This window comes from Leptodactylus fuscus, chromosome 2, assembly GCF_031893055.1.
Source record: "Leptodactylus fuscus isolate aLepFus1 chromosome 2, aLepFus1.hap2, whole genome shotgun sequence".
NCBI classification, from domain to species: domain Eukaryota; kingdom Metazoa; phylum Chordata; class Amphibia; order Anura; family Leptodactylidae; genus Leptodactylus; species Leptodactylus fuscus.
The window spans coordinates 256,048,505-256,062,685 of record NC_134266.1 but is presented as its reverse complement, the minus strand read 5'-3'; the positions used below and the strand labels follow the sequence as shown (position 1 = coordinate 256,062,685).

The 14,181-nt window shown below is 42.9% G+C and overlaps 1 protein-coding gene across 2 annotated transcripts in view; it reads left to right on the top strand.

Moving 5' to 3' along the window:
- The window catches only part of ELMOD1 (ELMO domain containing 1), a 77,259-nt gene that overhangs the window by 59,284 nt on the left and 3,794 nt on the right, over positions 1-14,181 (top strand). For both annotated transcript variants that reach the window (XM_075266146.1, XM_075266145.1), the window contains 2 exons: positions 1,718-1,741; positions 13,216-13,266. In XM_075266146.1, the coding sequence (XP_075122247.1) occupies positions 1,718-1,741; positions 13,216-13,266 (75 nt within the window). The remainder of the gene's footprint in view (positions 1-1,717; positions 1,742-13,215; positions 13,267-14,181) is intronic.

Genomic DNA, 14,181 nt, shown 5'->3' with positions numbered 1-14,181 from the left:
CCTATACATTTCCTATTGCTTTGTTTACACAACGTGTAGCCTTAGGCTAAGGCTCCATGGGACGATCCGCAGACTAAAGTGCTTCGGGAAAAAATACGTCGCAACACATCACGGTTCTTCCCGCAGCGCTTTAAACAGAAAGTTCGCTGAGTGCCGCCGGCATTTCCGTAGATATAATTGACATGCCATGCCGCAACGGTTTTGGAAATCGCAACGTGTTCGCACTGCAGATTTTACCGCAAAGTGGGCATGGGATTCGCATGAATCCCATCCACTTTGCGGTTCCAGTATAATGCCGCGATTTGCCCGCAGCGTTTCCGGGCCATGGGGCCCCAACTTAGGGCGGTGGTAGACAACCGAGCTGTGAGTCAGTGTGCTGTCTATTTTATGGAGAGCACACTGGCCCATTCTTTTCTATGGACCCCTACACAATACCATGATATTCGTGGGCCGACTGTCTGGGCTACATCAGATAGGACATGTCCTATTCTTCTCCTATTTCTTGGCTGTGCTTCCGTGGCTCCTTTTCATTTAATGAAACGAGTCACGGAAGAACGGCCCATGTACGGGCGGCACACGGGGACATCCAGTGTCCCCCATGTGCAGCCTATGCTTTTAAAATATGGTAGGCCGGTTTCAACACGGTCATTGGCAACCGGCCTTTGACTATTTTTTCAGGACTGTTCACGGTAACCCCTTGTTCACAACTGCGTTTGTATTCTATTCGGGCAAGTCTGCATGTAGACCCCCTGAACGGAATACCAAACGCACTGGCAAGCGGTGTTCAGTGAAAGCACACGGACCCCATAGACTATAATGGGGTCCGTGAGCTTGCTGCGCGCTGCCCGAACAAACCACGTGGACTGAAAAGTAGATTGTGAACTACTTTCCTGTCCACATGTTCTCTGCGGAGATTTGGCGGCAAACACACGGACCCCATTATGGTCTATGGGGTCCGTGTGATTTCACAGCACACAGCTTGCAAATGCATTTGATATTCTGTTTGCGCGATCCCCATGCGGACGCCCCTGAACGGATTGCCAAACGCAGATGTGAAAAAGGGGTCACTCAAGTTGAGCATGGGCCACACATTGCTTAAAAGCTGCATTTTGTTTTGTTGCAGTTTTTGCTGTGGTTTTGAGCCAAAGATAAGAAACCGTATTCCTCGTTCCCCATTCCTGTTGAAGCCGCCCTTGGATTACTTATATTTCTCCCTTCTGGTCAATCCACTTTTGGCTTTGGCTCAAAAAAATGCAGCAAAATCTGCAACAAAAAATGTAGCTTTTCTGCCTTGTGTGGCCCCATGACATTGGTCAACACCATTCTCGCCTTGTGTATACCAATATTGTAAGCTGGAGTTATGGAAAGGTGAACGTCCCTTGAGTTACGGTTCATAGCGTCTGTTATTTTTGGTTTTTTTATGTCCCCCTTTTTTTTTCCCCCGTTTTATTGGACTGTATTCTACATCACTGTTTAATAAAGCCAAGGTAACCTTATGTTATGTCTGTAGATCTTCCAAGGTCGGAACTTCTTAACTTATCTTCTGTATGTTTTTAGCCGCAGCAATATGTGTATGGTGCAGAAAAATATTACTTCCTACTGAAATGCTGTTGCCCTGTTTTTAGGGCGTCTTTCATTCTTGCCTATCACATTATTTATGTTTTGCCTATTATCTTAGTCGCTTTATTCCTTTCTTTTTTATGTTTTGCAATTTAAGGGATGTCAGTAAAGAGGACTTCAGGTATATAGTTTGGTTTTACTTTTGTGTATTTTTTTGTGATTTTCTAGCTAAAGATGCATTCCCAGAAGTGTCAGTTACAAACAGAAACAAAATATTAAATTACCGAGCCCTGTTCACACTTGAGACAAAAAAATTGTTATAAAGATAAAATTGTATGAATTTTTCAAAAATCAGGGGTCTTAGTGGTGTATACAATCTGTACGCTTGCAAAGAGTGCATTACTCCTTGAGGGGAACCACTGGCTTTGATGGCCTGGGCAATGAGAACGTCTAAGGTAGGGTTCACACTACTGTTGGTGTTTATAAAAAACCAAAAACGGACACCTATGATGACGGACAATAACTGATGTCTATCAGTCAATGTCCGTAATATGTCCATTGCCCATAGACCTCAATGTTAAAAAAAAAAAAAACGGACAGAAAAGTCCTACATGTAGGATTTTTTTGTCCGCTTGAAAAAACGGACATGGGTGTAAGCAGACACTAAAGGACACAAGATAAAATCCCATTGAAATGAATGGAAATTACAAACGGACCAGCTAGTGTCCATTGCTAAAATCTTGTACGGATAATAGCCCTGGACACTGCTGAGCGGACACCAACGGTAGTGTGAACGCCCCCTTATCCAAGGTGGCCAAGCCTATAGAATTTATTGATCAGTTGACCATAATCAATTGTTGTTTGCCACACGCTACCAAATTTATTATTTAGACAAGTCACAATGGTAAAAAAAACAAAAAAAACACAAGAGAAACGATGGTCACAAGTAGCTTGTTGTGAACAGGGCTTTAGTCAATTTTCAAAAATAATTTTTCTTTAAAGAAGACCTTTCACCACCTTTGCCAATTGTAGTTCTTGGCATACTCAGTGCCACTCCACTGATTCCAGCACAGTTATAATTTTTTCTCTAGTCCCCACCATTCCTGAGCCAGTAGTGCAGGCAGTTTTGGTCTCCAATATTCTAGTTAGGCTGTGTACTGTGTGTTGGGCAGTCCCAGGCAGGAGGAGGCTCATTGGAGCTCTGAGTCACTCCCCTTGTCTCTACTTGAATGTAGAGTCTAAGTAGCATATCAGGTGCCAGAACTAACTGCATTACTTGCTCAGGAATGGTGGGGGCTAGAGGAAAAGTTCCAACTGTGCCAGAATCAACAGAGCGGGGCCTATTAATGGATGTACAGAACTGGGTTTAGTGGAAGTGGTGAAATATTCTCTTTAAATTCTATATTTCATAATAAACATAATAAATAATTGATTCAACATTTAAAAAAAATTCAGTCTTTGTTAAGCAGGACTGCATCTTTTACCATATGCCTTACAACCTTTTGTGTTTGCATTGTGTTGTTGTTGTACCTACCACCCTTGTATATTATCTGTACAATGTAAATTTAAAGGGGTTTTCTGTGAATTTATATTGGCTTTCAAATAAATAAGAATGACCTGCGGCATTGGGCACAGCTATGGGAGTGTTTCTGTTCCTCTAAAGTATTGAAAATGAGGTGCGAAAAAAATCGGGAAATTGTATAGAGCGCTACTGTGGAAGGATGCAACACAAGAAGTAACTTTAGGCTGGAAGGTCGTGTTTATTCAGTTCCAATGACAGTGGAGACAAGGCTACGCGTTTCGACATTGGGCGGGTGTCTTCTTCAGGCCAAGCGGGAGGTGTCCAGCAATAGCCTTAGAACCAAATCTAAGGCTATTCTATGGCTATTGCTGGAACCATAGATTCGTTCCAAAGTGAAATCCAGCAGGCTGCAGCTTCTTTAAAATCCACAAAATTTATTTGAAAATTCCCATTAAAAATACACAATGAAAACCGTGTGGCACATACTCCTTGGAAACAGAGGAAGTGTAGCTGACGCGTTTCGGATATTTAATCCTTATTCGTAGCTACGTCAGCTACACTTCCTCTGTTTCCAAGGAGTATGTGCCACACGGTTTTCATTGTGTATTTTTAATGGGAATTTTCAAATAAATTTTGTGGATTTTAAAGAAGCTGCAGCCTGCTGGATTTCACTTTGGAACGAATCTATGCTTGGAGCGCCCAGGACCGTGCAGCATTGCAGATCTTATAAGGAATGTGAGTGTATTCCGTTTTTTTGTCTATATAATTGAGGATACTTTTTATATGTGACCTGGACTATGGGCTGTATTTTTTCCTTTTCCCCTCTCCCCTCTTGAATATTGCTGGAACCTCCTGCTTGGCCTGAAGAAGACACCCGCCCAATGTCGAAACGCGTAGCCTTGTCTCCACTGTCATTGGAACTGAATAAACACGGCTAAATTTACTTTTTGTGTTGCATCCTTCCATCCTCATTTTCTGTTTCCACCACCCTTCTTGGCTGGTGTCCGAGTAGGAGCTGCAACTGTCATCATTGGGCCCACACCAGAACCCATCTACAGGCGCCAGGTTTTCTTCTAATTGGTCCTGTAAAGTATTGAAGTAGTCAAGATCCCACTGGAGCCCTTTCTATCTAATGATCCTTGGTGGTTCCAAGGGTACGACTGCCACCAAATGTACATCCTAAATCTAGAGTAGATCAGCAAAGTGTTCTCATGGAAAACCCCTTTAGTTGTAACCACAGGCTAAGTGGAAGTCTATGTGTTCATTCTGATCATGTTTTAACCTATTAGCATCTTATTAACTGTACAAATGTTCTTGGCATCCAACATTATACCTGCGTTTATTGGTATTATTTAAAGGGATTTCCAGAAAATTTTTTTACAAATGGTCTTATACTAGTATATCAGGAGTAAAAGATTAGGAGTTGTGCCTGCATTGTATTATTCTATCCATATGTAGCCCCTAAAACATCCTGTTTGGAAGTGCCCACCGACTGATGGCATTTCACACATGCGTAACAGGACATTAGAGCCCATTAGTCTTAAAGGGATCCTATCATTCAGATCAAAGTTTTTGTCCCTAACATGGAGGAATAGCCATAAGAAAGGCTATTCTTCTCCTACCTTTGGATGTCTTCTCCACGCCGCCATTCCGTAGAAATCACAGTTTTCACCGGCATGCAAATGAGTTATCTCGCAGCACTGCGGGCGTGAGAGAACTCTCCAGCGACGCCTCCATGTTCTTCAGGAATAGGTCTGCTTCGCGTCTTCTTCGACTGCGCATGCTCGTGGCCACAAGAAAAATGGCCGCTTGCACAGTAAGTAAGCAGTAAGTAAGCAGCCATTTTCTTGTGGCCTGTGGGCATGCGCAATCGGCTCTGCCCGAGGCCTACAAGTTTCACCGCCTTCGCCGGAAGAAGACGTGTGAAGAGGATGTTCCTGAAGAAGATGGAGGCAGAGCTGGAGAGTTTTCTCGCAACATTGGGGACGCCCCTAGTGCTGTTTGAGCGCTGGGGCTCTCCCCCAGTGCTGCGAGAGAACTAATTTGCATACCGGCGAAAAGCGGGATTTCTGTGGAATGGCGGCGTGGAGAAGACATCTAAAGGTAGGAGACAAATAACCTTTCTTAAGGCTATTCCTACATGTTAGGGACAAAAAATTTGATCTGAATGATAGGATCCCTTTAAAAGACTCCCATGTCAATTATAAAATATAGAATTTAAAAAGAACCTTTCACCTCCTCCACCAACCCCAGTTCTTTGCATCTTGTAATAGACTCTGCTGAGTCTGGCATCGTTGGAATTCTTTTCTCTAGGCCCCACCATTCCTGAGCAAGCAGCGCAGCTAGTTTTGGTGCCTATTTTATTTTGACTCTCTACTGTCAAGGGGGCGGACTAAGGCAGGAGCGGACAAGGGGGAGTGATTCAGAGCTCTCTAACAAGTCATGTTGCCCCCTGTTTTCAAGGGCAACCATTCAGTGGAGAACCATAGCGTTAGGATGTAAGCGCACTGTCTAACGAAGTGCAGGGGTGCCATGATCTCTGTCGCTCCTGCCATTTTGGGGAAGATCTATTAAACTGCATCCTCTTAGTTGCCCATAGCAACCAATCACAGCTCAGCTTTTATTTTGTATTCTGCTCCGGAGAAATGAAAGCTGCGCTGTGATTGGTTGCTATCGGCAGCTAGGAGAGTTTTGCTTTTGGGCCATATTAATAAATCCCTCTGTCTCTGAATCTCTGTAGTTGGATTATTCTGACCCTCGTGCACTAATTCCATTAGAAATGCATTATAAGTACATTTGGGGACAGCAGTAAAGTGAGCCGTGTTGCCATTGGAACAAGTCAGGTTCATCCTTTGGTGAATCGAATCCTCGTTTTCTAGGGCATTATGGTTTGGAGACATATAACAATATTCTTGTTTCTATAAGTGTTTCTTCGTGTGCTTTTTATGTGCAAAGACCTAAATGTAGAATGATGGGATACTTGATGGAGTTGGACACATATGGCGCAGTATTGTCATCGGCTTCCATATCTTATTCCAGCAAACAAGGGACATAGCGGTGCATTCAGGCATGAAATAATCCCCGCCATGTCAGACATGGTTGTCTAAACCAATGTGAGGGTGCTACGTTTTCATTCTTTGAAGGAAATTTTTTGTAGTCCCGTTTGTGACCATATCTGTAGTAAATGAAACACATAGGCCCACACTGACTGAGGCTGCTGGCCAAAAATACATCTCACCTTCACGCCTTATTGGGGCCCCATGGCACATCTCAGTCTCGGCACACCACGAACCACTTTTTTAGATGGTGTCCAAAGCAGGGTAGGAATCAAGGTGGGCCTGGCAGGGACGCCCATTCTGCCATATTTATTATAACGCAAAACTACTCCAGTCCCTAACTAGCGTAGATTTCAGATCAGCTGCACCTATTTGCGCTAGCATTACTCTTAGAGTACGTTCACACTACCACCGCTGTCCACTTCGGGAGTTTCTGTCCTAAACTCCGGGGAGACTGGACAGGGGACGGCTTGCCGACGGTCAGCATTAAAACCCATTTAATTGAATGGGTTTTTAAAGGTAACCGCCGGTGTCCATATGATGGCCTCTCCGCCTGGAAACAAAGTCGTACATTCAGTCATACAACCCCGGGGCGTACAAAGTCGTACAACCCCGGGGCGGACAGTGGTGTTAGGGTGCGTTCACACGATGTAACGTGGAGCGCGATCTGGCACGTATACACGTGCCAGTAGATGAAACGCTCAAAATGCTCCCATTTATTTCAATGGGAGTTAGGAGCATATGCGCCGCGTTATTTTGCGCCCGTGATTTTGCGGCCACAAAATCAAGGTCACAAATTAACGCGGTGTATACGCTCCTAACTCTCATTGAAATGAATGGGAGCATTTTGAGCGTGTCATCTGCCGTCACGTGTATACGTGCCAGATTGCGCTCCACTTTACATTGTGTGAAAGCACCCTTAATGTGAACCCAGCCTAATTCTGGTCCATCGTGTGCCTGTCAGAGAATGAATTAAGACAGGACTTTGGAAGTACCCCCATATAATATGAAATTTATTAAGACTTTAAAATTTTATTAACACTGGTGTTTGCTACGGCAATCTTAACCAATCTCTCCACTGGCTCTGACCTCTTAATAATCTCTGGAGGTCCCAGAATTGAAATCTGCCCCAGTTATACCAAAGTTATATCAGTTCTTACATGTTCTAACAATCGCAGGACATGGATGGGAAGGAGCATAGCCAACTGCAAAGGGGACGGATTTTAATAAAATTAACCCTCAAAATGGGAGGTTTTTAGGCGTTCCTGTGTGGGAAATGGATATTTCCACCATTCGTAGGAGGGGCAGAAGCATGGGCAAATTGTCCAGGGACTTTATTGGTAACTGTGGTTGAGACATCCCCCCCCAAGCACACCCATTTTACCCAATTTCTTAAAAATTGGTGAGTTGGGACCAGAAACAAGAAAGTGTCAGAGTTTTGGGACAAATCTTGGCCGGGCACCGATGATGCGCCACTTCTATGCCAGTACTCTGACGTGAACAACAAAATAAATATCCTTTATAGAGTCCCAAAACTCTTTGTGATTACCCAAATTGCTTTGAAAATTGGTCTTTTAGGAGGGTGGTTGTTAGGGAATAGCAGACGATAATTCCCCAGAAGCTGCTGGTGAACCCTGGAGGGAGGGGCACAAGGGACAGTGAGCCCTAAACTGAAGCCCCCCGCTTTCCCTTCCTATTGCCAGACCCTATCCTAGGTAATAGGCGACAACCACGACGACAATCCCTCCCTGAATACGTGAAACACAAAACGCAGACAAGACGTACAACAACAAAGGGAGGTCAGGTAGCCAGGGTTCGGTAACAAGAGAGCGATGCAGTGCCAAATCGGAGTCAAGAGAATAGTCAGTAGGAAAGCCAGAGGTCAAGGATTAGCATACAAGTAAATAACAGCAAGAGATACCAGAAAGCAAGAGGCAATAACCGGCACCAGTGTGACTGTGAGCCAAGACTAAATAGGGGAGGAAGAACCCGCCCAGAACCTGACAGGAAGAAAAGCTGTCAATCACAGGCAAGACAGATTAACTACTTAATGAACAGAGGCAACCTTGGCAGAAGACGGGTGTGGTGCAAATCCAATTAAGGACTAGAGCCGTGTTCACACAGTGCAACTAAAAACCTTAAGCAAATTGTCAAACTGCACACGCCTCCGGCGCCGCAGCATGCGAGCAGAGGGTGGCGCAGAGGCCCGAACAGGCAGAGATGTTACAGTGTTTTTTTTAAGAAAAAATGACTCATAATGATGGATGAATTAGGGTTGAGCGATCGGGAGCGGGAAAGATCGGATGCCGATCAGCGATCGAGCAAATTTCACGATCGGGATTGGCTGGAAATTGATGGGAAATCAGATTTTGAAATCTCAAGATCGGCTCAACCCTAAAAGTGACTTTTCCCATAGAGAAGCATTGACTAGGGTTGAGCGTTTGGGATCGGGAAAGATCAGATCCCGATCAGCGATTGAGCAAATTTCATGATTGGGATTGGCTGGAAAATGATCGGAAATCGGATTTTAAAATCGATCCTGAAATCTCAAGATCGGCTCAACCGCATGGATGAACCTCACGAGATTAGTTCTTCAAATACTCGCAAGGTTCACTTACACCTTTCGGATTGGACTGAACTTGTTCAGTCTGAAACAAAGGGCCATTGTAATACTCTGGGGTCTCTTCAGATCCCAGAATATAACAAGCAGAGGCCTTAGTCCTCTCTTGTTCTGTTATCTTCTGGCCGCCTGGGTGACATAATTGGTGGCAGGGAGCCACAGAGTTCTGTGAATGGGTCTCCGTGGTCACATGGGGTAGATTAACATCATGACGTTTGCATCAAAGTGTTATGACGTTGATGCTCCCCATATACAGTCCTATGAAAAAGTTTGGGCACCCCTATTAATCTTAATCATTTTTTGTTCTAAATATTTTGGTGTTTGCAACAGCCATTTCAGTTTGATATATCTAATAACTGATGGACACAGTAATATTTCAGGATTGAAATGAGGTTTATTGTACTAACAGAAAATGTGCAATATGCATTAAACCAAAATTTGACTGGTGCAAAAGTATGGGCACCTCAACAGAAAAGTGACATTAATATTTAGTAGATCCTCCTTTTGCAATGATAACAGCCTCTAGTCGCTTCCTGTAGCTTTTAATCAGTTCCTGGATCATGGATGAAGGGATTTTGGACCATTCCTCTTTACAAAACAATTCAAGTTCAGTTAAGTTTGATGGTGGCCGAACATGGACAGCCCGCTTCAGATCATCCCACAGATGTTCAATGATATTCAGGTCTGGGGACTGGGATGGCCATTCCAGAACATTGTAATTGTTCCTCTGCATGAATTCCTGAGTCGATTTGGAGCGGTGTTTTGGATCATTGTCTTGCTGAAATATCCATCCCCGGCGTAACTTCAACTTCGTCACTGATTCTTGAACATTATTCTGAAGAATCTGCTGATACTGAGTGGAATCCATGCGACCCTCAACTTTAACAAGATTCCCGGTGCCGGCATTGGCCACACAGCCCCAAAGCATGATGGAACCTCCACCAAATTTTACAGTGGGTAGCATGTGTTTTTCTTGTAATGCTGTTTTTTTTGGACGCCATGCATAATGCCTTTTTGTATGACCAAACAACTCAATCTTTGTTTCATCAGTCCACAGGACCTTCTTCCAAAATGAAGCTGGCTTGTCCAAATGTGCTTCTGCATACCTCAGGCAACTCTATTTGTGGCGTGCTTGCAGAAACGGCTTCTTTCTCATCACTCTCCCATACAGCTTCTCCTTGTGCAAAGTGCGCTGTATTTTTGACCGATGCACAGTGACACCATCTGCAGCAAGATGATGCTGCAGCTCTTTGGAGGTGGTCTGTGGATTGTCCTTGACTGTTCTCACCATTCTTCTTCTCTGCCTTTCTGATATTTTTCTTGGCCTGCCACTTCTGGGCTTAACAAGAACTGTCCCTGTGGTCTTCCATTTCCTTACTATGTTCCTCACAGTGGAAACTGACAAGTTAAATCTCTGAGACAACTTTTTGTATCCTTCCCCTGAACAACTATGTTGGACAATCTTTGTTTTCAGATCATTTGAGAGTTGTTTTGAGTAGCCCATGATGCCACTCTTCAGAGGAGATTCAAATAGGAGAACAACTTGCAATTGGCCACCTTAAATACCTTTTCTCATGATTGGATACACCTGGCTATGAAATTCAAAGCTCAGTGAGGTTACAAAACCAATTTTGTGCTTCAGTAAGTCAGTAAAAAGTAGTTAGGGGAATTCAAATCAATAAAATGATAAGGGTGCCCATACTTTTGCACCAGTCAAATTTTGGTTTAATGCATATTGCACATTTTCTGTTAGTACAATAAACCTCATTTCAATCCTGAAATATTACTGTGTCCATCAGTTATTAGATATATCAAACTGAAATGGCTGTTGCAAACACCAAAATATTTAGAACTAAAAATGATTAAGATTAATAGGGGTGCCCAAACTTTTTCATAGGACTGTAACTGGTGAGCCCGGTGACAGGTCTCAGTGGATCTGCAGGGGTATTGGTCAGGCTCCATGCTCATTGGTGGCTGTGGGTAGAGGAGGAATAGCTCAGAAAGATGGAGACTTCCCTATAATGAGTAGATCAGTGAGGATGCTGGGACCCAGTGGAGCTACTGTACAGTTTTTTCTATACCTGAAAAGGTCCTACTATCTGCTACCCAAAAGAACAAAGTAAATGCATACTCCGGGTAGAGTTCCCCTTTAAGGGTTTTTTTTCTGAACCTGGTTTGCATCAGTTCAGTCAAGTTCTAGTTTAGAAAGATGGGCCTTTTATGTATAATGTGACCTAGAATTGCAGTTTATAAAAGTAGTAAATGTCAGACCATCCACCCACAGCCTGTATTCTGTGCACAGCATAAAAAGGAATAAATTACAAGCCATTAGTCTGCCTGAATCTCTAAGATGTTGCTTTTTAAGGTCTTTGCCCCAGTTTTGCAATAACTAAGTTAAGCCTTTCACAGTAGGAGCGCTCGCAGCAACGTAATTTCTCAATGATCGGGAAGGATGCCCTTTGGCAAAGAAATCTCAGGTTTATGCACGAACATTCTGTATTAAAAAATATCAAAGTATCAGAATGATCGCGGAAAATAATTAAGCTAGGAAATACTACATTTTAGGGATTTACTATTTCTCTGTTTTTAAAGGGAACATACCAGCAGATCCCTTACTGATTTATACAACCTTTGTATCAGTTTTGTTAGAACTAAATCAAAGTGGAAATCCTTGACCAAACACTTGGCACCCCCTACATGTTCTTCTATTGGAAGGTGGTAAATGGAGTATAAAATGTCTAATTAAAGTATAAAGCCTACATACTGCCACCATAGGGCTCCCAATAATACCCTATAGTGCGCATGTATTTCCATAAAGATCACAAATGACAATTCTATGCAATGATCAAATAATAATGCTATATACTGTAGTTACTAAATAATTCCACTGAAACTATCGTGCCTTGAAAAGAAAAATGTATGTCTTGGCCTTACAGTTTTAAGACGTGACCATCAGACATTTTCCCTTTCCCTAAAACATTCTTATAAACTTTAAAATTAGATTAGTTATTTACCTGTCTGTACCACCTGGTGGGGCACTATAGAGGAAGCTGAAGAACTTCCCTGTTTTAATGTATTCAAAACTGTCTGTACTGACTTGGTAGGGCACTAGAGAGGAAGCTGAAGAACTCACTTTTAATCTATTCAACACTTTCTGTACTGACTGGTGGGGCACTAGCGAAGATGTTGAAGAACCCTTTTAGTTTTAATCTATTCAACGCTTTCTGTACTGATTGGTTGAGCACTAGAGAAGAAACGGAAGAACTTGTCAGTTTTAATCTGTTCAAACTTACTGTACTGACTGGTAGAGGACTAGAGAAGAGGCTGCAGAACTTCTCAGTTTTAATGTATTCAAAACTGTCTGTACTGACTGGTGGGGCACTAGAGAAGAAGCTGAAGAACTTCTCACTTTTAATCGTTCAACACTTTCTGTACTGACTGGTGGGGCACTAACGAAGATGTTGAAGAACCTTTTTAGTTTTAATCTATTCAACGCTTTCTGTACTGATTGGTAGAGCACCAGAGAAGAGGCTGAGGAACTTCTCAGTTTCTATCTGTTGAAATTTACTGTACTGACTGGTAGAGTACTAGAGAGGAAGCTGAAGAACTCACTTTTAATCTATTCAACACTTTCTGTACTGACTGGTGGGACACTAGCAATTATGTTGAAGAACCTGTTCAGTTTTAATCGATTCAACGATTTCTGTACTGACTGGTAGCGCATTAGAGAAGAAGCTGAAGAATTTGTCTGTTTTAATCTGTTCAAAATTACTGTACTGACTGGCAGAGTACTAGAGAAGAGGCTGCAGAAATTATCAGTTCTAATATATTCAAAATTGTCTGTACTGACTGGTGGGGCACTAGAGAAGAAGCTGAAGAACTCAGTTTTAATCTGTTCAAAACTTTCTGTACTGACTGGTGGAGCGCTAGAGAAGAGGTTGAAAAACTGCATGTACTGACTGGTGGGGTACTAGAGAAGAAGCTGAATAATCTTTTCAGTTTTAATTTATTCAATTTAAAATGCTCTGCCAATGTTTATTGAACTATATCAGGAACATGAATCAGGCATGTTGAATTCTAATATGCCCTATCCTTAAGGTGTTCTTAAGGGAGATAAGGCTGGCTAAATAACAGCATGGAATAACTTTGCTGTTACCGGTCGTTTGCTTCTGGTACTCCACATGTGGCTTCTATATAATCCTCCAATAAACGTTGCGAGGAATCTTTTCAGGGAACATTTTCCAGATCCGTAAATAACAAATACCTTCACAATGGTTGTGGGTTTGCTGCAGTGTTCCAGTGCCAGTGTCCTTTTCTGTACCACTATAATCTGTGTCTGAAAGAGGTCCGAGCGTTGATTAAACATTCCATTCATCTTGTCTATGTTTTTATATATTTGCAACTTTTTTTCCTGCTTAATTTGTTAATTTTTTATGTTTGTGTTTCTTTCTTTTTAGTAAAATCAGCAAAATGGAATGGGAAATGAAAAAGTTTGACAAGGCCATCGGGTATGTTTATAGAAAATGTAAAATATAGGAGAAATTTCATAGTTTAATATTTCTTTTCATCTGATTTATTTCTTCAGTTACATACGGTACTAAAAATATTTTTTTGATATATGGTACAATGCTTGTATTGGAGCATGGCAATGGAGTTGAGTGCCAGGTGCAGCTGTTGCTAGGCTGTATAATGCCCAGGATCAGAAAAACTCAGATCCCTAAGGCCTCGTTCACATCTGCATTGGTAATCCGTTCGGGGGAGTCCCCATGGTCCCCACCGAACGCATTTGCAAGCAGTGTGCAGTGAAAGCACATGGACTTCACAGACTATAATGGGGTCCGTGTGCTTGCTGCGAGATCTCCACAGGGAACATGCGGACAGGAAAGTAGTTCACAATCTACTTTTCTGTCCGCTTGACTCGTGCGGATGATTTCGCGGCAAGCACATGGACCCCATTATAGTCTATGGGGTCCATGTGCTTTCACTGAACACTGCTTGCAAATGTGTTCGGTAGCCTGTCCGGGAAGGGGGGGGTTGCGGTTTTGGTACGTTGCGGTTTTGGTACTCGCAGCATGTCAATTATACCTACGGAAATGCTGGTAGTTTCCCTATAGGTATTATGGAAGCAGAAGGTCTACAGAGGAAACCTCTGTGGACTGTCTGTGCAAAGCTCTGGGAGAAAAACCGCAGCGGCAACGCGGTCCGCTATATGGGGCCTATATGGGGCCTTAGCCTAAATAACAATGGTGGCATTCAAATGGTTTGTGGAGGTGGGAGCTCCATCTGTCAGTCCTTTGCATCTGATGATCATGTTATATGGAAACTGGGGGGGTTATTGAAGGCCCCTAGGTCTGCCTAGAATGTATGCCATTAGGCAGTGCCAAAATGCATGGCCTATAAGTTTCATACTGAAAGCATAATAC